The following is a 21,801-nucleotide window of genomic DNA, read 5'->3' as shown; positions in this document are numbered from 1 at the left end:
TTGCAAAGCCTGTGTCAGTTGCATGAGAAGGGTTATGGTTCGTTTTGTGTATTTCTTCCTCTTTGGAGGAAAACTGCCAAGATCAGGCTCTGCGTACAGAGCAGCTAATAACCCTGAGGTGGTCAGCCACAGTCTCCTCACAGGCACAGGTACATTTCCCACAAGAATGACCAAGGTAGGCATTGCCTGTGAGGGAAAGACAGCCCTAAGCATTGCCAAGCACATGCCCTCCCTGCGGTGCCATTCTCTGCTTCCTGAACAGTTCCCTTTAGGTAATTCATCACCCTGAGGGGGCTGGCCGGGCTGTCTCTCTGTGGAATATCTAATCTTGGTTAAAATCAATATTCTGTGAGCTCAATGAGCAATGCTTCTGCGATAGGGTAAAGGACCTATCCTAGTAAATCAGCCATGAAACAGAGATATTTAAGCAGCTCTGAAAATTAACCCTTACACCCAAGTACCTGCTAGATGTTTATAAGGATGCTGGCATGAAACGATGCTAATCAAAGTGTCTGCAAAGAAAACCCCCTGCGGGCAGGTGAGGAGTTCATCCAGGTGCCTTGTGGCATCCCACATACACCAGGGACAGGTCTCTGTCCTCGGGCACATGCCAAGCTCACTCTTCCCTCTAACTCCAGAAGCCTGCATAAGAATTACAGGATAGAGGGGTTTGGCTCACAGCTGGTGTGCATGCCCTTTGAGAAACTTACTTTACAACGCCTACGTAATTTCCATAGCCTCAGTTCTGGTTCTTGGGGGTCTTGAGAATCTGGATCAACTACAGAGGGGAAACCGAACCTCAGTTGGTATCCACAGCCACATATGGCTAGAAAGTGGTCCACCTCTGGATGGATCTGCCAAAGGAACCAGTTACAGGAGGAGCCAAGTCCAGTCCTACCCAAGTGTGTAGATGCTGCAGCAGTTGTGTGGCCTGTTGAAACAAGAGTAATCCTCTCCCCAGGTCACCCCAATTCTCTGTTCATTCAGACATGCACAGTGTAGAAGGAGGCAGAATCTGGCCTCTTCATCAATAACCCCCATTTCTGTGTGTGTAAAGATGGGTGGGTTGGGATCAGCTCTGTGTCCAACTCCTGGGTGCAGGGCCTAACCACACTGTCCTCTGTCTCCGCAGCCAAGCGGTACTGCAAGAATGCCAGCCCCAGCAGCAGCACCACCAGCAGCTATGCACCCAGCAGCAGCAGCAACCTCAGCTGTGGTGGTGGCAGCAGCGCCAGCAGCACGTGCAGCAAGAGCAGCTTTGACTACACACACGACATGGAGGCCGCACACATGGCAGCCACAGCCATTCTCAACCTATCCACACGTTGCCGTGAAATGCCACAGAACCTGTCCACCAAGCCGCAGGACCTGTGTACCGCCCGGGTATGCCTAGGGCCCAAGCCACATCCCATGGGAGCTGGCTATGAGTTTGTTCACTGCCAACCTGACAGCTCTTTCCCCATGCCTCAAAACAGTGGGCAGGTACCTTGGCCCCCTCCAAGTCTAACTTGTGTCTGGGACATCAGCACAGCCATCACCCATGAACTCTATGGTGTCTCAGTTGCAGAGTACACAAAACCAAAAAGAGGCACAACTTGGCATATAAAGAAAATGCTTTGGTGTCAGCATTGTTAGATAAATGCAAGGAGGCTGTCCCTTCACCACCTGGCTTGTAGATGACCCAGGACAGGGAAGCAAAGAGGTGACATCTGATTGGACTCTTGAAAGTCTGTGGTCTCAGCCAATACCGTTAGCTCAGCGGCACCCTTGGTGCTACAAGAAACAACAACATTCAAGGAAGGTTTCTGTTGCTTCCTTTTTCCCATCTGTTGAAGAAATTGCATTTACTGTGAAAGTTACCTTTTATTATTCTTTAATTTTGAGGTTATAATATAATTAAACCCATTTCCCTCTTAGAGCTAAATTGTGTGTATGTGTGAGTGTGGAAAGAAGCAGTCACACCACGGTCCATATGTAGAAGTCAGAGGATAACCACCAGAGGCTTTCGCCTTCCACCATGTGGGCCCTGTGCCCGCTGCAGCCCTGCTGACACTCAAAGCAGGAGAGAGAGCCGTGAGGATGGGCACGGAAGAGAGGGAGCTGTGTCTCCAGAGCTCTCGGCAGGAAGCAGTGTGGCAGGAAGGAGGCCCGTGCACTGACTGCCTGTCCTCCTTGTTTCTGGAGGCTTTGGGTGCTGGCAGTTAGTTGTCGTAAATCATTGTAACTTGTATGAATGGAGAAATGTCAGTCACCTTATGATTTGCAAGGGCTTTCATTCCCTTGATATTTTCAGTCTTCAGTAGTGGGATAGTGTTAGGGGACATGCCGTCTCATGGACATCTGGGCTACTGTAGGCTAGTACAGAAGCCATTCCTCCCTGCAAGAATAAAGACAGAAACATCCATCAGGATTTTTTGGTTTTTCCTTTTTTAGAAACAATACTAATGTTAGTATAATGGGCCCAATATGATGTCGTCTAAATAAGCATCAAAGCTTGGAATCTGGGGTACTTTGGCAGAATTCAGGCAGAATGACAATGAAAATATATGAAGAGAGCGGCTCTAAGGAAAGGACCCTGTCCCTTGTGTCCTCTACCTTCCCAACCAAAGGGACCAACATCAGAGGCCAGAGAATCACTTCAGCTGAAGATGACATTTTTCCTTGAGATCATAAACTGTCCTGGAAAAATGGAGGTTTATATTGACTTTGCTTGTTCACTGCCATCTAAATAATTGCACATCTCTGCCAGCAAAGCAGACTTTGAAGAGCTTGGCCTATTTCAGTGTGTGCGTGAGTGAGTGAGTGAGTGAGTGAGAGACTGTGCATGTGTGCATGCGTGCATATGTGTGTGTGTGATATCTCACTTTTCATTTTGTCTTCTTTAATAATTAATTTTATTTTATGTGCAATAGAGTGAAGGTATCAGATACCTTGGAACTGAGGTTACAGACAGTATGAGCTGCCATGTGGGTGCTGGGAATTTGAACCCTGGTCCTTTGGAAGAGCAGACAGTGTGCTTAACCACTGAGCCATGTCTCCAGCCCCACTTTTCATTTTTTCTAACCGATTTGATGCAGAAGCAGATAGGAGGACATCCGGGTCAGCTTAGAGCAAAATCCCCATACTAGAGCCTTGGGTATGGTAGTGCACACCACCTGTTTTGGAATGGAAATCTCTTGGCACTGGAATTCAAGTCAGAGGAGTATTGCAGTTCCTTCTCCATCCTTTCTTTGACATTCAAGTCCTTTTCACCCATTCTGGAATTATTGTCATCAGTGGAACAAAAGGGAGAATGTATGCTGCTACATTGTGAATGTATGGAAAGATGGAGGGTGGATACGTAGAGGGTGGATGGATGATGAAATAATTCATGGATGGTGGTGGAGAGAAGGAGAGAGGGAAATGGGCTGGATAGATAGATGGATGATAAATGGATGGATATATCAGTAACTGATAGGTGAATGGATGGGTGAATCCTCCAAGCAATTTTTCATGTAAAGCTGTGGACATGCCTGCAGAGCATGATGGCTCACCTGGGAGTGAATGAGAGAGCAATGGAGGTTACACACTCAGATCATGGTCATTGTTAGTCAGGGAAGACAGAAATGCTGGAAAGGCAGTCAGGCTCTCTGGGTTATACATCTTTCTTTTAACAGAACCCAGACATGGAGGTGGATGAGAATGGCACCCTGGACCTGAGTATGAACAAGCAGAGGCCTCGAGACAGTTGCTGCCCAGTGCTGACACCCCTGGAGCCCATGTCCCCCCAGCAGCAGGCAGTGATGAGCAGCCGATGCTTCCAGCTGAGTGAGGGGGATTGCTGGGACTTGCCCGTCGACTACACCAAAATGAAGCCTCGGAGGGTAGATGAGGATGACCCCAAAGAGATTACCGTAAGTCCTCCTCCTTGACCCTGCCTATATTTGCTATGAGCCCAAGAGGGCCTTGGGGAAGAAGAGTCACTTGCCCACTTTCCAAGAGAAAATGCATTTTCTCCCTGAATTTGACCTTTAGCTGACAAGGACTTAGAGAACATTTGTGTTGACTCAGGGGATATATACTATGTAACTAACATGGATTTGAGAGAAACAGACTATGGGCTCTTTCAAATTTTAGTTTCTAATAAGCATGCATCATTAGAAATGGCTTCTCTAAGAAAATACAAAAAAGATCATATTATTTTATTTTCAAACAAAACAATGCTGCGTTTTCATGGGGCAGGAGGATCACAAGTTCTAGCTATATAGTGGTACCCAATTTCATTAAGAATAAAATAAATGCTTATTAAATGTGTGCTACAGATAAGCTCAAGCATTTAGACTATACTTCTTGCATAGCATATCTTAGTACAGTCATCTGACTCCTTGTTTATGGAATTATTTTTAAAATGCCTATCTTAGAGTATATTTTTTAAAGTTGTTTGAGTTTTCAAACTAATTTATACTGTAATATACCACTTAAGCTAAAAGGTGTTTTCTTTCCTTCGTGTGTACTTGTGCTTATGAGTGTTACATACATGGATTCCAGACCAGGGAGACATCTTCCTGGGACAGTCTGCCTTATTGCTTTTAGATGGGTTCTCTTGTTAAACAGGGAGCTTACCATTTGACTGGGCTAGCTTGCCAGTGAACATCTGGGCTTCTTTCTCCTTTCCCGACGCTGGAGTTAATAGTACCCACAGTCATACCCAACTTTTTACATGGGCTCCGGGCACTCAAACTTGGGTTCTTGTGCTTGCAGAGTAGACACTCTTACCCACTCAACTATCTCCCCAGCCCCAAGAATTTCTTTTCTTTCCTACAGCCTTTTTTTACTACTCAAAACTGTAAGTCCTGAAGTCTGTATCCACTGTAAAAAGAATAAAATATGAATAGAATAAGGAGCCCACTTATCAAACCAACACTGCCTTAGAGTGGGAAAGGAACTGGCGGAGAAGCCTACCTTTGAGCCTTTTTGTTTTCTGTGCTGTGTAGTCCTGGCTGATCTCAAAATCATAGTAATCTCCCTGCTTTATCTCTGATGACAGAGATAGAGGTATGTACTATCTCACTCAACTAAGGCTGTGTCTTAGTTCCTTTTCTATTTCTGGGATAAAACATGACCAAGGCAGCTTACAACTGAAAGTGTTTAATTGGGCTTACAGTTCAGAGAGTCAGAGTCCATGATGGCAGAAAGAAGGCATGGCAGCAGGAACAGCTAAGAGCTCACATCTCAAACTCCAAAGCTCATGCCCACTAACATACCTCCTGCAACAACAAGGCCACACTAATCCTTTCCAAACATCCACCCAAGTATTCAAACATGTGATTCTAAGGGACCATTCTGATTTAAACCACTACAGGCTCTTATCTTCAACCTGCAAATTAATTAAATATTTATGAATTATAAAAATGGAGTCAAATTTTAGTGTCATGCTAAAATTGTGTTTTGTCCCACAGCTAAACCACAACCATTAAGAAAGAAATAGAAGTTTCTGGATTTATTTTAATTAAAACTAAAGCCCTCTGAAGTAACAAAAGCCTCTTCATAATAGACCGTTCAGCAGTAAACTTACCTTTTAGCTTGTAGCACAGACTTAGGAAACATGTATACTGAACCTTGTCCTCTCTAGAAAAATCTAGGTTACTGTGTATGGATTCACCAAAATAGGTACTTTATTTTTTAGAAATAAAATTTAAATTACAATGTTAACATAGTTGGCCTTCCATGACATAGAAAAGTGCATGTAGGTGAAACTAACCAGTAACAGGTAAAATACTCCACTCTAAAACGTTTTCAGGCAGAATATTAGAATCATAGGTCCCTGTTGAATAAATGGGGTCTCTTGAAGTTCTTTCCTCAAGTGTGGATGCAAAAAAGACTAGGTGACATTTCTCTGGCTTCTAGAATGTCCACGGGTCCTGAGCAAGAGCCCTGTAAAGTTTGAGCAGCCCATGGGCAGTTCACCTGGTGTTTTCAGAAGGCCTTGATCACAATAAAGATATATTTGGGTTTTAAATGTAAGAGAGGCAAAGAACAGACAAAGCAACCCTGCAGCCAAGGGACCTTCAGCTGTTGAGTTCTGTTGCTGTATGTAGTTCTGAAGCTGTGTTCTGTCTACAGCCAGAAGACTTGGACCCATTCCAGGAGGCCCTGGAAGAAAGAAGGTATCCAGGGGAGGTGACCATCCCAAGCCCCAAACCCAAGTACCCTCAGTGCAAAGAAAGCAAAAAGGACTTAATAACGTAAGCATATCATGCTGGTTCTTCATAATTCTCCCTTCTCTGGCTTCCTTTTAAAGAGCAGCCCTGTATATGCCTTGCCGTTTGAGCATGCACATTTGCGGCCCAGGAATCTCTTCCGCTGCAGTTGAACAGAGTCCGAGGCTGCCTTGCGCCTGCTTGTTCTCAGCGATGCTCTACTGTGTGGAGGCGCCATTTCATTTAACCCTGTGCATTTTGCAGCTTTCTCCAGGGTGCTTAACATCCCTTGCAGACATTGCAGCTAAACTGGAAACAATGAAACTTTAAAAGTATTTTTTAAACATACTTACTATTCTGGCTGTCTTTGTTTTTGTTTGGTGGCAGATGTCCAACTCCAGGGTGTGATGGGAGTGGTCATGTGACTGGTAATTACGCCTCACACAGAAGGTGTGACTTCATTTTTCTCATGGTGGATTCTGTCTTTTCAATTTATTGTTTTCAGCTTACCTCAACAATGCTGTCAAAGTACAAATGTTGAATTCTGTGTCAACCCTCTGAGTGCTGTATGCTGCCCTTCAAAAGCATGCTAACTTCCATGTTACACACAGATTGTCTATCTTAGACTACCTAAATTCACAAAATTCTTCTCAACATTTTAAATCAACGAGAGTGTATATTTTGTCTGACTTTTTTTAAAAATGATTATTAAATGCTTCCTTAAACATACGCTTGACGACATTCAGAGTTGATAATACAAAACTTCAGTATACAGCACTCGCCCATTGCTCTTCTGCATTGAACTTTTAATTTCAACTCTGTGTTGTTGTTGTTCGGGTGCTGCTGCTGCCTAGGGGTTCACTCACTGTGTCTCCTGGCCTGTCTTACAGTCTATCCGGCTGCCCCCTGGCGGACAAAAGCATTCGAAGTATGCTGGCCACCAGTTCACAAGAGCTCAAGTAAGCATTCATGACACTAACTCTCTTTTACAAACCTCTTTGCTGTTAGTTCACAGAAATCAGTGCGATGTTTGAAACGGAATTGTCTGCGAAGGGGTCTCCAGTGATATCTGTGCCTGATGTAGTTGGGTGGTCTCTAGTTCTTTCGTATCATTTTCTTCCTAGCTGGAATTTCTTGTGTTCAGATGTGCATGCACTCCCAAGGAGAAATGCCTCAGAGCCACCCAAATATTCAGGAAATGACTGTATAACATTTTTAAAAATGGACATCAGGGATAAAAATCTACCTGGTAACAGCCAGTTCCTTAAAAGTGTTGTTCATTATGAACACTGCCCAGCCAGTGACAGTTCAACTCAGGAATCTGTGTGGTGTTGGCACAGAAGCGCACACACACACACACACACACACACACACACACACAGTAGCCATAGCTGTTTCTCCCCTCTTTTGTAACTTTTAAACATAAATCTGGCAAAAAAACTATGAGCCCAGTGCCAGCACCAGCAGACTGAGGCTGTCCCCCTTTGAAATGAAGTGTGCCACACTCCCTTCCAGGCAGAAAGAGCCAGCGAGAGGATGAAAAGAGCATTGAAACCTTACCCACTCCAATCAGTGTGGACTTTGAGGTGAATCTAAGGACAAAAGGCCAAACTTGACAGCACCATGTGATGACAGCAATTGCCCCTCAAATGATAACCTTTGCTTACATGACCGTCCTTACGACTGTGTCCTGTGCTTGTGTCTAGGAAGATACTACCCCACCCCTGACCATCCTGTTCCCCAGCCCCATGACCATAGTCCAGGGGTGACCTGAGTGTAGCCTTCTGTTTGACACCCATGTCATTTTTTTCAGGCTCCCTGTCCAGGGCCCTAGTGCCATAGACCACCTGCTCATGTTCAGTGACTTCCTGAACTAGCCCTCCTGTCGCTCGCAGGACTCTTGCCTTGCCGTTGTCTTCCTGAACTAGCCCTCCTGCCAATTGCAGGACTCTTGCCTTGCCGTTGTCTTCGCAAACTGTAAGCAGCTGGAGGGCTTCCTCTTGCTTTACAGTCTAGCAGCATTTAAACAGTGCCTGATGGACAAATAGCTCTAGTTCCTCAGAGCAACAGCCTTAGGAGCAACAGTCCAGCACACTTCACTCAGGCGACTTTGGTCGTGGCTTCCACCCACATTTCCCTCATGGTCAAAATGTGACCAACTGCACCTGGATCCTGGCCAGCACATCAGGATATGGCAGCATTCCTTTGAATCTCTTGATGAGGAATTCTTTGCAAAAGCCTGGTAAATCTCCACTTGCAACAGGCCGCCTGTAAACAAGAAATTAGCTTTTGTGTTACTTGCACATTGCTTCTGACTGCTTAGTGTCTTGAGACCTGGGACCAGAACGTTTTTCTGATGGCATAGTTCACATTGGCTTACGTCTTTCAGTGCTGGGCTTGATGTTTCCAGTCATCTAAAATTTCAGGCAGACCTGCTGTTTCTCCAAGCCACAATTCTCCTCTCATTTCGTCTTGGGAGATGGCTTGTCCTCTTGCCAGCATCCCGAGAGGAAGGAACTGCACTCACATGCTCCAGACAGCGTAGTCTTGGCCAGTGCCCTCCTTTTATTCTTCCTGCCAGAAGCCTGTACCATCCAGAAAACAGTTTTGCCTGGTTTGGGTTCATCTAAAAGTTATACACATTTTCTGTGCTTGTCTTTGCAAATAATTCCTTTTTTTGCTTGACCCCTGTTGGGAAATCTTTGCTTAATTCCTGCTGGGAAATCTAAACTCGATTAATTTCCTAAAATGATCTGTTTCTGTTAATGGAACTTCAAAATTAAAGATTTGGTGTCTTCTTTAAAGAGACTAAAATTTAAAGTAGCTAATTTTTACTTGACAATATGTCCACTACACACAAAATAAATAAACAAATAAACACACCCTCATTATAGCCTTTTCTCTCAGCCTTTTCATTGATGGCTTCTTGTAGAAGCCAGGGAGGTTTGCTGGGAACTTTCCCAAACAGAGCAGCACAATCCATCCTGTTGCAGATGTACAGCAGCTGGGAAGTGTTCATGGTGTGCCTATTGCACTTGTACTGATATTCCCAAAAGGTTTGCTCAGTTTTACAGTAGCATCTCACCTGAATGAGAAGCTAAGTCGAGTCCCAGGTTATTATTTCTACAACACCTTCTACCTACCAATAACTATGTTAGAAAGTGACCCCAGCTACCACATGGAATTTTTTTTATTTTTTTAGAAATTTTCCTCTTATCATTTCCAACACTGGATTTTTATAGGTGACCATTAGAAGAACATTCTTAACCATAAACAAGATGAAATTGACCAATGACCCACTGACCAACAACTCCTAACTCCACTCAGTCATCTAAAACAGCCACTGTAAGATAGTTTGAAGAACAAATCAATAATTTGTGCCTAATTATGTACAACGTGTAAACTAAAAATGCATTAAAATGTTACATGAATCTTACCAGCACTGTGGAATCGCTCCCGGGCCTCTTGTATCTGTTATGCACATCACATGTTCTGGGGGGAGGGAGACTTGAGGGCCAGGGGATGGAGGACTGTTTGTCTGAGTACATCTCTACCCACCCTGGCTATGAGTCTGGCTATGAGAACACAAGCAGCAAAGGACAGAACAGTGAGAAGTAAGATGACCTTTGATGAGGAACTAATGTGGAATCTGACTCTAAAGAGACTTTTCTCCTCTTGAAATGTCATTGTCTAAAATTCTCCAAGGGCAGCCACAGCCATGGTGGCTTCTTTGAAGAGCCACAGCCTCCTGGCCAAGGACCCATATGGGAGTCATGTTCGGTGCAGATACTGGCAGATGCTGGCCTAAGTGGGGTTTTAGCCATCTCAGTATCCAGTCTAAGCCAAGAAAACAGTCTTAGACAGGACCCATAAGCTCTGACAGTGGCCCCAACTGAACAGGCTTCCATTTCAGCCAGCTCCTTCTGCCTTCTGTGTATCATTAGCTTAGGAAACCTCTAGTGCTGCCCTGAGTGTAGCACTTACTAGGAGAGCATCTTTGGACTCACCTTGGTCTTTGCTTTGTGTTACTTGACTGGGGGATTCAATCATTGTGGGGTCAGGGGTGGGGCAGCAGTCCCTACTTCTTGCTTGAATTTAGCATCTGTGCTTACAGATTCTAATCTTTATAAACATGAACCCCTAGATTCTAGGGGTTTAGACATCTTAGCCAAATGCAACCCTTAAAATTCAGGTTGTATATGTTTTAAAAATAACCTATAATATGAAGAATTCAAACAAGAAACCTGAACCAAAATATTAAAGCTTGTTATTATTTTTTTAGGCATTTTGGCTTGCAAGTATAGCTTTAAGCCTTGGGCAGGGTCAGGGGATTGTTCACATGGTCTAGCCAAGTATTCCGTGCCCAGGATGTCTTAGGTAAGGGGTGGGAAGCTCTGCTGGCTTTACCCATTCAGGAGATCATCCTCGTTTTGAGAGTGCATTGCTTCTAAGAGTAAATCCACAGAGCTTACTGTTACATCTGCCCTCACTTTGGGTCTCCATATTTCCTCAGCAGAAAGGCATTTCGACCTCTGTGTAAAGTTAGCCTCTTTTATGACCAAAAGTTGTGAGAATTGATCTCCCCTGAAGGCAAGGGTAGGGGAAACTGCTTTTACTTCACTGTGCCCTGCCTGTCCTGTTAGGAAAATGGATTTGTTCAGCAGCTGCCTTGGGCCTGGGTACCTGGGACACCTCCTCTTGAGAGAACTGTGTCTCTGATCTAGAGCATAGTTATCCTTCCTTCTGTCACTCAATGTACAGTTGGTTGGGACTCAGGCCCCACTGGCCCTGGAATGTAGCCCCTGCTCTCACTCTCTGTGCCTAAGTTCCAGGACAAGCTCTATCTTGTCACAGTAAAACACTTCATGCTTGTCAGTGTCTTGATAGTTGATAGTGCTTCATCACAGTTTGTCGCCTTATGAGAAAAGGCTGTAGCATGCTCGGGCTCATTTTACAATGCTAGGCAAGGGTAAATAGGCCATTTGGTCAAAGTTCACAGAAGATAAGCAGCACTGACAAAACTTGACCTAAGTGGGGTCTTCACATGTCATTGCCTTCTTGGACTTCCTGTGCCTGAGGGGCTGATATCCCAAGAAGGATGAAGGATGTGGACTAAGAGGATAGCTTAGTTGACAAAGTACTTGCTTTGAAGTACAAAGACTTGTGCTTATCATGCATGAGTCTAGCAAAATGGCTCAGTGGGAAATATTTTTGCTGCACAATTAAGGCAACTGGAGTTTCATCACTAGAACCATGTAAAGGTAGACAGAGAGAACTGACTCCACAATGTTGTCTTCTGTCCTCCCCATGTCTGCCATGGACCATACACATACACTCACTCACACACACTCACCACAACACCTACACACTAAAGAATGAAGGATTTATATGTAACTATGACTATAGCCAGACACATTCATGCATTCATACAACATCACACACCACAGCACACACACACACATGTGCTCCTGCCCACACACATACACACATGCATCACAACACACACACACACACATTAAAGAATGAAGGATTTATATGTAGCTATGACCATCCAGCACACATATACAAGCATTCACACATACCAGTTCACATGTACCAGTGCCCATGACAGAAATATAGTTTAATGAATTTCTCACAATTATTAAATGCATTCTGTTTAGGGTTCATCAAGAACCCTAGTTCTACCAACTATAATTCAACATCTGTAAAAGGTTTATAGAACTTGTAATATAGAATTTTTTAAAGTACTCTGCAAGATATGGCTTTCAGAAGATATACTGTCACTTTATCAAAGTGATTCAGTTCAACTAATATAAATTTAATATCGGAAATATAGTTAGGAGCAATGTTGTAGAATTCTAAAATTAGAGTGTTTGTAGTTTGCTTTAACTACGCACACACAAATGAATATACAAATCAGTAACTGCTAATGTGAAGTGGACTAGTCAGACTAGATCACTGAGTTCCTGTGAAACAGGACAAAAAGGCCTGTTTTCTCTCCACCCCTCTGCCTCATGTTCATGTGCCTTGGGAAGCCCTCCACAAGATAAACTTCTAGAATCCAACAGAGGGTCAAAGGGGAGTTCCTGAATGCTGGACCATGACAAGTATTTTTGCCCTGATTTTCTTTCCATTTCCTCTTCTGTGGATGGAATGAGCAAGTGGAAGCCCCCATCTGAATCCCCTGTAATCACACGAACACACACAGGCCTACTCTTTTCAAAGCATAGACCCTCTAGCCTAACAGCAGTTAATGTCTTCTGTGCCTCTGTTTCTTTATCTGTAGCCTGGGGTACTTCAGGAAGTGGAAGTCAGTATAACCAACAGTAGAAAGAGCTAGAAATCCCTGGGTCTTTGGAAAACAACTGCTAGCTGGTTCTCAGAGAGAGAAAATTAACAAGGTAGTTGATGTTTCTGAAATGACAATATCCCTTGCAGTTTGAGAAGTTACCAAAATAGGAACTTCATTCACTAAAAAAAAAAAAAATCTTTGGAAAAATTTAACATCATATTCTTTAAGGCATATGGTAGCACACACCCATAATCTCAGCACTTTGCTGACACAGGAAGATGGCAAATTCAAGGCTAGCCTGGACTACAAAATGAGACCATGAAGAAAAAGGAGGAGGAGGAGAAGGGGGAGAAGAGAAAGAAGAAGCTGATGATGATGATAGAAAAGGAATGACACTGTACAGTTACACACTGAGTATAGGGGAGCAAAAATCTGAAACCTTAGATGGAATGTTCTAATCATGTCCACACAGTGTAGTCCATGGACCTATTTCATTATGAGTTTCTATTGTAGTTGTTTGCTCTTTGCAGCATGAATCATCATAGCTCTCATATGCTCTTTATTTAACTCTTATATGTAGAGCTATCCCAGCCACCTTGACCCCGTGGCATCCATGTCCTCACATCCCAAGGTTCCTTTGGAAAGGAAGACACTCTAGAACCCCCTGAGCTCATAGACTTTCTATATAGAAGTATAAACCATGAGAAGACATTGTCAGGGATTATCAGAATGCGTAAAATTTATTCATGCATGCATGTATTCATACATTTGTTCAGTCACTTTAAAAATATCCAAGTCATGTCTAGAGATAAGGCACAAGATCTACCCCAGGAGAAGCCATGTTCATATACTCACAGCAGACCAAAGGAAAAGACTGCACTAACCCAGGGATCCTCAGAAGACCAGCCAGACAAGAAGAGGGATACCGGATTATTGGGACAGAAAAGTACCTGAGAACCAGGAGAACTTGGGTTACATTTGTGGATACAGTCAAGGCCACCTAGCAAATAATGAATGTTGGGGAGTGGGCATTTACACCAAGAAGTGAGTGTCATGGACACCAACCTGATCTACCACAAATAACTTGTCCAGCAAAAGAAAGAGGATACAGCTAGCTAGAGATAGCAAAGATGTAGTTTATGGTAAGAGGATGAGCTAGACATTGTTCTAAGACTCAACAGGAAATAGCTAGCAGCACTACAAATGCTATCCTGGCGTGGTATAACCCAGAGATTGAACTGTAGCAGAAGGATGGAGGAGGCTCTGTCTCCACAAGAGACCCCTGCATGGGGAAGGATGGTGGCTCAGGCTTGGGAAAATCTGAGAGCTTAGGTCCAGAAGCTGCCTGGGCTTCTAGTCCCCCACAGAAAGGAAAAGGAGCATGCTTTATAAAATAACTCCCACCTTCTAGCACCCCTTCTACCGTGCCTAGATCTATAGCCACAAGTCCAGGGCATATGCAGACATCATGAATGAAAATGTGGGTCAGTGTTGAAACAATGACGTCTCATAGGAAACCAACACCAACCTTCTTTGACAGGCAGATGGTTTTCAAGATAGGATGCGAGTTGAGTTGTTCATGCGTGCACGGAAGATGCCTTGGCACCATCTGAAGAGGTAGTAGGGTTAGCCAGACTGAGAATGCCCTGCTTCAAACTCGTCTCCATTTTATAAATACAATGAAAGCCTCAAAATTTTCACTAACATCTTTTTCAAATTTTTAGTTTTTATATGTATAGGTGGTTTTCAGCTGTTATGTTTATGTATCCTTTGTCTGCCTGGTGCCTGAGGAGACCAGAAGAAGGCATCAGATCCCCCAGAACGAGAGTTATAGACCATTGTGAGGTACTATGTGGGTGCTGGGAATTGAACCTGGGTCCAAAGAAGAGCAGCCAATGCTCTTTACTGCCATCTTTTAGCTCCATCACCATCTATTAAAAACAAAAGCAAAAAAGAAAATAAACACAGATAAGATCCCCCCAAATTTTACACAGCAATGAAGAAAAAATATCAAGCAAAAATTAAGCCATTCCTGGGATTCCCAGTGGGGGACCTGCCTTCCTAGGCTGGCCAGGGACTCACTTGAAATATCAGCAAGTTCATGAAAGAGAGCATAGCTTCGGGAGACACTGGCATCCTGCTGACCTTTAATTGGCTACATTTCCTGGATACCCACTGTGAGTATCTTTGCACTGTAGCAATTCTCCTGCTAAGCCTGGACTCACAGAAGGAAGCTTTGGGTCTTTCCTCCACAGGGACAAGAAAGCTTGCTCTCCATTTTTCAGTTACAGCTGACTAGGTAGTTGTTAGGTTTTTATCAGGACAGACTTGGGGAATATTTTAAATTCTGAAAAAAAAAAATATGTAGATATATATAATTCTTAGTAAGACCTTGAGGCACACTTAACTTCTTGCATAGAAATTATAAAGTATTTAATTCAGATATTGAAAACTACTGAATGATATTGCTTACTTTTAAACAAAGACAAAAGTGACATTACTTGTTTCTTGTTTGAAAAGAGTATTGAAATTATAGTGTATGTGATGCATATTAGCCAAATAAAAATGTCATATTCCTTTTAATTTTGAGTATGTACTGTTAGAAGTATTTCAATTATGTTTGAATTTTTATTGTTAGAAGTACATACTTTAAGTTTATACACACACACACACACACACACACACACACACACACACACTTTGTGATTATTGGTCCATGCATTTTCCTCTCATGACACACAGTTCGTCTAAGTGCTCTCCATATTTCATTGCCTGTTAAATCTGGCCTTTCCTACTTATTAGGAATAAGCCTATTTTTATCTCACCCTTGGATCCTCTGGGGTAATTCTGAGAAGCAAGAGACTTTGATTTGAGGGGCTTCCGGTCCATACCAGATGCCAGGCCTCATGCAGAGTGAGAACAGAAAGTCTAGTCACTCATAAGCAGTTAGGCTGGACTTTAATTGTAAATCTGAGATTTTCATCGTGCAAAGACTTCACTAAGTTATAGTTATTTAGAGCAAAATGAATAAAATTGGAAATTAAGTAGATGTTCCCTTTGGGAAATTATTGACAAGAATTTTGGAGGATATTTTTTCCTGACATGCTCAGAAGTAGCCACAGTTCTCTTTCAGCTTTTTCTGGGTTGGAAATTTTTGATAAACAGGGCACAGTGCGTGCAGGTATGAGAGGCCTGGGAAGGGACTCTTCTGACAGTACCACTGGATTTAACTCGTCTGCATGTCTGATATGCTAAACCACTTTTTCTTCACCATGGCCTGTGCTCTCCCTGGGCAACAATCCGGGGACATTCACAATGACTTTTCAAAAGCCTATGCTATTTCCTCTCTTTCTTCCTCCTTCCCTCTTTCTGCCTTGTGCTTGTGGAACAGGATGTACACTCTGAGCTACTGCTCCAGTGCAACAGCTGTCTGTCTGCTGTCGTGCTCCCCATACGATGGCCATGGACTCTCACCCTTTGGAACTGTAAACCACAAATTAGACACTTTCTGTTATAAGTTGCCTTGGTCATGGTGTTTTGCCACAGCCATTGAAAATTAAGTAAGACAGTGTATAAAATACTAACTACTGACATATGTGAGGGAGAAAATACACTATTCATGAAGTAAGGAAGCTGAGACTAAAACTAATACAAATTAAAAATGATTAAGCGAGGAAAAGGAAAATATTAATAATCAAATGTTGGTGTTTTGATTAGTCACAATCTTGCAGCGTGCCTTTCTGCTTAACAGTGACTCCATGCTCTTACATTCGTAGTTGTCTAACGTAGGGCCTCATTTCCAAAGCTTTGTCCTGAGAAGGCAGTGTGAGAGACATCAGCGCTCGCTCCGAGTGTTGCCCTCGCAGGTGTCACTGGTGGGGTTCCTGCCTCTTCTGCATGGCTGGCATGTGGTCTCCTCCCCTCTGGGGCTGAGTTCTCATGGGCAGATCCTGACCACCAGTATGCTGTGAGGATGGGCATAGTTAGTTTTTCCTTTACTGCAATGAAACTGACTGACAGAAACTTGAGGGGGAAAAAATGGTTTATTTCAGCTTAAGGGTTATGGTGTACCTTTGAGTGAAGCCAGGAGCTCAAGCATGATCCCAGAGGCAGGAACTAAATCAGAGGACACAGAGGCATGCTCGTGTTGGCTTTCTTCCCCTTGACTTTCTAGCTGTCTTTTTTATACAGCCCGGGCCCTTCTGCCTGGAGATGGTGTCACCCACAGTAAGCAGAACACTCCTACACTAATTATCAATTAAGAAAATGCTCTCACCAATATACCCACTGGCCAATATTATGGAAGCAAGTTCAGGTTCCCTCTTTTCAGGTGCCTGAGTTTGAGTCAGGTTGACAAAATCTATGACAACAAGTACCACAGGTGGTCATTTACTTCAGAGAAGGACAGGTGTTCTCATCTGCGCTGTAGACATAGTAGCAGAGGTCTGGCATGTCTCCTGGGATTCATGGTTTTAGGACACTCCCTGTCATAGTGCATAACCCAAGTCCCTGTCCCTCCCTGTCTGGCTTCTGACATCTGGGAGACCGCAGGTGGATACTGCTGCTTACTGAGAACATACCAACAAAGCCAGTGCAGGGGGCCTAGGAGAAAGTCCTAGAACATAACAGCAGTTGGATCTACTAAAAGACTGTAAGTCTTTAGGAGAGCATTCAGGAAAAAGGTGGTATTGCCTGATGTGGCTTCCTGCATTCCTCTTGTGGTGGGGAAGCAGAGGATCTCATGGACACAGAAAGTAGGCAGTGGAACAGGGAACAACAAATGGGAAGGAACATGGCCCACGAGTAAGGGCCCAGGAGACAACTGGTATTGATGGGCCCTAGCCTCCTCTCAGCACAGACATGGGTAGATCTGAATTCCAAAAATAAAAATTGGACCTCTGATTCTCTAAGACCCCAAAACTACTGGGGATTGTATAAGTGTGATTGAACGTGGTTTCCTTTAATTCATAAGGGAAGAGAGAGTACCCAACCTGGGGGAGTCATGAGATGGGGCAAGAAAGTGGAACCAGCAGTATGCTGAGTTTGCACTGTGGATTATCTCAGGCTAAAATTCTACCATCAAGATCATAGGAAAGGAGTGAAAAGGGATGTCTTTGTGGAGATTGACTCCTGGAATAGATCAAACACTGGCAGCCTGAGCGTTTGCCATAAACAGCATCCATCTAGAGTGAAGTCTGTATTGTTGCCTGGTGAGTGTAGGGTACAGGAAAGAGGGAAAGGAAAGGGGAGTCCCCAAAACAGAAAGACAGGTGCATGTTTTCAGAGTATTTTACCTATGGGCTTGAAGGATGGTAAGAAGCTCCAAGTATCCTTTGGTTCTTCAAGCAAGCATTTAAATTGTGCACATTTTTGAGAAACAGTGTGATATCCTTTGTCCCTTGGCCATGCAGGCATGCATTCTTACAGTGATTTTCACAGCTTTCGGTTTATCATAATCTAACCTGTCAACAAAAGAATAACAGGGTGAGTTCTACGGTCAGCTGCATCTCATCACCTTGCACTCATGTGCTCCTGAGAGCTCTGTCTTCTTCTAGTAGACAGCATTTGCCCTCGTGCTCTGTAGTCATCTGCGGTCTACAACATGGACTAGGAAGTAGGCTCTATACATGTGGCCATCTCTCTCCACTATGTTCAACCCATTGTTAGAAACCCAAGGACTAATAAATTAATGAGCAAAGTCAGAGTATTCTTATTGTGGAACTCAATTTTGTGAGACCCCAGAGAGTTTTGAACTGTTGAGAGCAATGGATGGGTCAGTGCGCAGGCCAGCCAGCCTCTGGAATTGTAGCCATTTCTAAGTGATAAAACTTGGAAAAATTATCCAGGAGGTTCACCAGGATCTTGTTGCCTGGGTGGAAATGGACCCAAGATTATGGGCATCATGATGACATTGCCTTGTGTACAGGGACAAAGAAGTGGACATAGTGGCAGTCAGGTGGAACTCAGGTGTAGTGTAACAAAGGCATGACAAAAGGGTGGCACTCAAAGAATGATGCTACATCACATTCTGCTGCCCCATAAACTTCTCAGCCCTGAACCAGGACCAACAGCTACTGAGTAAAGATTGGAGGATACACAGACATTGCCGGCTTGTAGACCAAATACTGAAATGGAAGCTACCTTGTCCATCAAGAAAACCTCCTTGTCCTTTAGTGTTGTGCCAGGTCTTCACCTACAGTGTGTTGCTGTACAGGCGAGGTAGCCAGTGTCACCTGAAGTCAGCAGAGTGACATCCCTACCAAAATGAAATCAGTCTTTCAACTGTGAAGAAGCGAGGCAGCATGACACCCCTTCCTCTGTGAGTAGCTGACCTGAACTCTGCAGAACAGGAAGCCAGCTGAGACTTCCTAGAATTAGCCACTGGGACCTTTCCATTGAAACTCGTGTGTGTTTGCCAAGTCTCAAAAACTGGGTTATTTGTGGGGGCAGCATGATGAGAATCTGGGTATTTTGAACATTTCTTCTACCTTGGGGTGAGTTGAATAACCTTTTGGCTCTCCCACCTGACCTCTCTCCCTGAGTTCTGCATCTTAGTTGAGAGCTCCTGAGGTGCTTGGTTATCCTTCCTGCAAGATTATCCAATGCATCCCTACGCTCTAGCATCGTTTACATGATATTTAAAAATAGTGGGCATGTCAGAGCTTTGCTGCTTAAAACTCATCAGACCAAATAGCTTTGAGTGTACCCTACATCCCAGAGCCTGTCACCCAACACTGAAAAGCATATCTGTTGGGCATCTGGTTCCGTTTGCTTATTTTAGATTGAGCACACACTGTTTTTAGCTTAGGTTCGCACTGTGGGACAATTTTCTCTGTGAACTCAGTAGAAAGTAGGACTCTTGACTCTGGTCCGGTGCTCTACACCCAGAACTCAGTTGGTGCTTAACCACACTGGACACTGAGTGGACTTTAGCAGGTGGTCAAATTGCCACTTCTAGGTGGTTTATTAACTCTGGCCTTCCTCATGGGAACTCTTAACACAAATGATGATGCCACGTTCATGGTTGAGTTGTGGTTGTGCAGACTCTCATTGTCAGGACGACACTACAGTAGCTGACTTCTGTCTTTGGGTGGCCTTGGGGATTGTGCCATCTCCCTAGGACATGTCTCTTTTTCTTCCTTCCATTCATGACCAGAGCTGTTACCACAGAAACTACTGCAGTGGCACATGGGCATCAAAGAGAACAGCTGCTGAGACCAAGTACAGAGAGTTTTCTACTACTGTTCTTTTTCCCTCAATATTCCGTTTAAAACTTTAGTCCAGTTGTTTAAATTGCATTATAAAGGTCTCCTCAAAGGCCTGGAGGTATATCTGAATGTGAGTGACGTTAGGGAAATTGCACATTTACCTCACACACACCCATACAGAGTATTAATGCCCAGAGTGCTTCAGCTGAAGGCCATGTTGGGCAGGGATCTGGGCCAGGGCCAGCACAGATCAAACTGCAGACTTCCAGAGTGAGACCTCTGCTTGACTGTCTCAACCCTGTAGCCCTCATGAGCCGCCCCCCTTTCTCGTTTCCATCTGCAAAGTGATGGCAGTGCCCACAGACTGTCTTAAGATCATATGGGTCATAGAAGGTCATCGTCAAGATCAAAGCAGTGATGTCTGCTTGGAAGTTCCCAGTGCTTGGAACGGCAGCCGATGCCCACAAGAGCTGTGCATAGTACCTCACTGAATTCAGCTTGCCGCACAGAGAGGCCAGAGCCAGCCCAGAGTAACAGGGGAACAGGCAGACGAAGCCTGAGAGCATAGGAGGAAGGAGACAGGTAATATCAGGGAAAAATGACCAAGATGATTAACATACTAAAATTTAACCCATTTCCAACAAGAACTGAAATAAAACTTTCTACATTTGAAACTTCAACAACCAAGATCAAAATATTTCAAAGATAAAAGAATTCCATTTCCTAATATGTCTTTTTCTCGTTCTTGTCTAATATGGTACAATTTTAAAATTCATATATCAGACTTGCAAATCAGGTTTAAAATCATCAAATAAAAATGCCCATCAGCGCGTCAAACTCACTTCAAATCTAATCCTCATTTACCACCACCCCACCCCAAATTCAGAAACATTTCCCAACTGGCATATTTTGATCATCTTTATTCTCTGTCATATCTTTATTTCTCTAACTACTTTGAATTCTTGCTTCATTTCTTTTCCTTTTTTGGATAGCATTGTTTTAGGATGAGAACATAGTGGAAATTGAGGCACTTTGTGTTCCCCTGTGGATCAGAGACCCCCTCCCCCAGGGTTAGAGCCATTGAGAAATCCTGTCTCTGACATCCACCTTCTGCAGACTCTAAACCAGACTGGCCTGGCTTTAGGGCTATTCTATCAGACAACAGATTAACTTGTTTCTCAGCCTGCCTTTGGCACCTTCCAGAGCCTGACCCATTTCCACCTTGGTTGGCTGTCGGCAATGCATGGCACAGGGTATCCTTATACAAAAACTACTTTCATTCTTCTGTGGCCCAGCTGTGCTCTCCCCTCATGCTTGGACCCAGAGCTCTCTGGGGAAGATGGCCTAGGTGTCTTATACTTGCTAATCCTTCTTAAAGTGTTCCCTACACACCTAGTTCAGCCAGTAGGTCCTTACATGTCTGCTTTGTGCTAGGCCTGATGAGGACCAGTGGCAGAGAGTGGCCTTATGGACATGATAGCCCAGCAGCTCAACACCTTATAATAAAGAGCAAGGGACTCAGAGATCTTTAACTCAGACTCTGTCCTCCCTGGCTACGTACGTGTGATTCAGTATGTTAATGAAGCTTTCTGAATTTCTGTTTTCTTATCTAGAAAACACAGTGATAATATCTGCCTGGAGCTTCACATGGCTCTTGTGGGACCAAACAGACATGCATGTGCCTGTCACTCTGCAGAGGCCGGAGGTTGTATCATGATTCTTAGCAACAGGGAACTCAAAGAACTCAGTTCAGCCAGTCTAGAGCAACTCTGCTGGTGGCCAGCCCAGAACCTGCTCTGTTGCTCCAAGTTCTTCTGACATTTTGAGGGTTGTCTTAGTATTGAAGATGTTGCCTGAGCAAAACGGAAGCTTTGGGTTGAACATTTAAATCATATTTTTTTCTTTTCTTCTTTAAATGAATCTTAAAGGAGTCTCTCTCTCTCTCTCTCTCTCTCTCTCTTTCTCTCTGTTTTTTGAGACAGAGCTTTTCTGTGTCGCCTTGTCTGTCCTGGAATTCACTCTGTAGATCAGGCTGGCCTCAGACTTATAGCCATCCACTTACCCCTGCCTTCCGAGTGCTGGGATGATAGGTGTGCACCACCGCCTGGTACATCTGGTTTTT

At 43.9% G+C, this 21,801-nt stretch overlaps 1 protein-coding gene across 11 annotated transcripts in view; it reads left to right on the top strand.

Annotated features, from left to right (window-relative positions):
* Myt1l (myelin transcription factor 1 like) overlaps window positions 1-21,801 on the top strand; it is a 371,904-nt gene that overhangs the window by 297,620 nt on the left and 52,483 nt on the right. For all 11 annotated transcript variants that reach the window (XM_055624913.1, XM_055624903.1, XM_055624923.1 and 8 more), the window contains 4 exons: window positions 1,133-1,383; window positions 3,657-3,893; window positions 6,103-6,224; window positions 7,070-7,138. In XM_055624913.1, the coding sequence (XP_055480888.1) occupies window positions 1,133-1,383; window positions 3,657-3,893; window positions 6,103-6,224; window positions 7,070-7,138 (679 nt within the window). The remainder of the gene's footprint in view (window positions 1-1,132; window positions 1,384-3,656; window positions 3,894-6,102; window positions 6,225-7,069; window positions 7,139-21,801) is intronic.

Source organism: Psammomys obesus, unplaced genomic scaffold (genome assembly GCF_907164565.1).
Source record: "Psammomys obesus unplaced genomic scaffold, mPsaObe1.curated_primary_1811, whole genome shotgun sequence".
NCBI lineage: Eukaryota > Metazoa > Chordata > Mammalia > Rodentia > Muridae > Psammomys > Psammomys obesus.
Note: the sequence above shows the minus strand (reverse complement) of the source record. Positions and strands in the feature narration are given on the sequence as shown.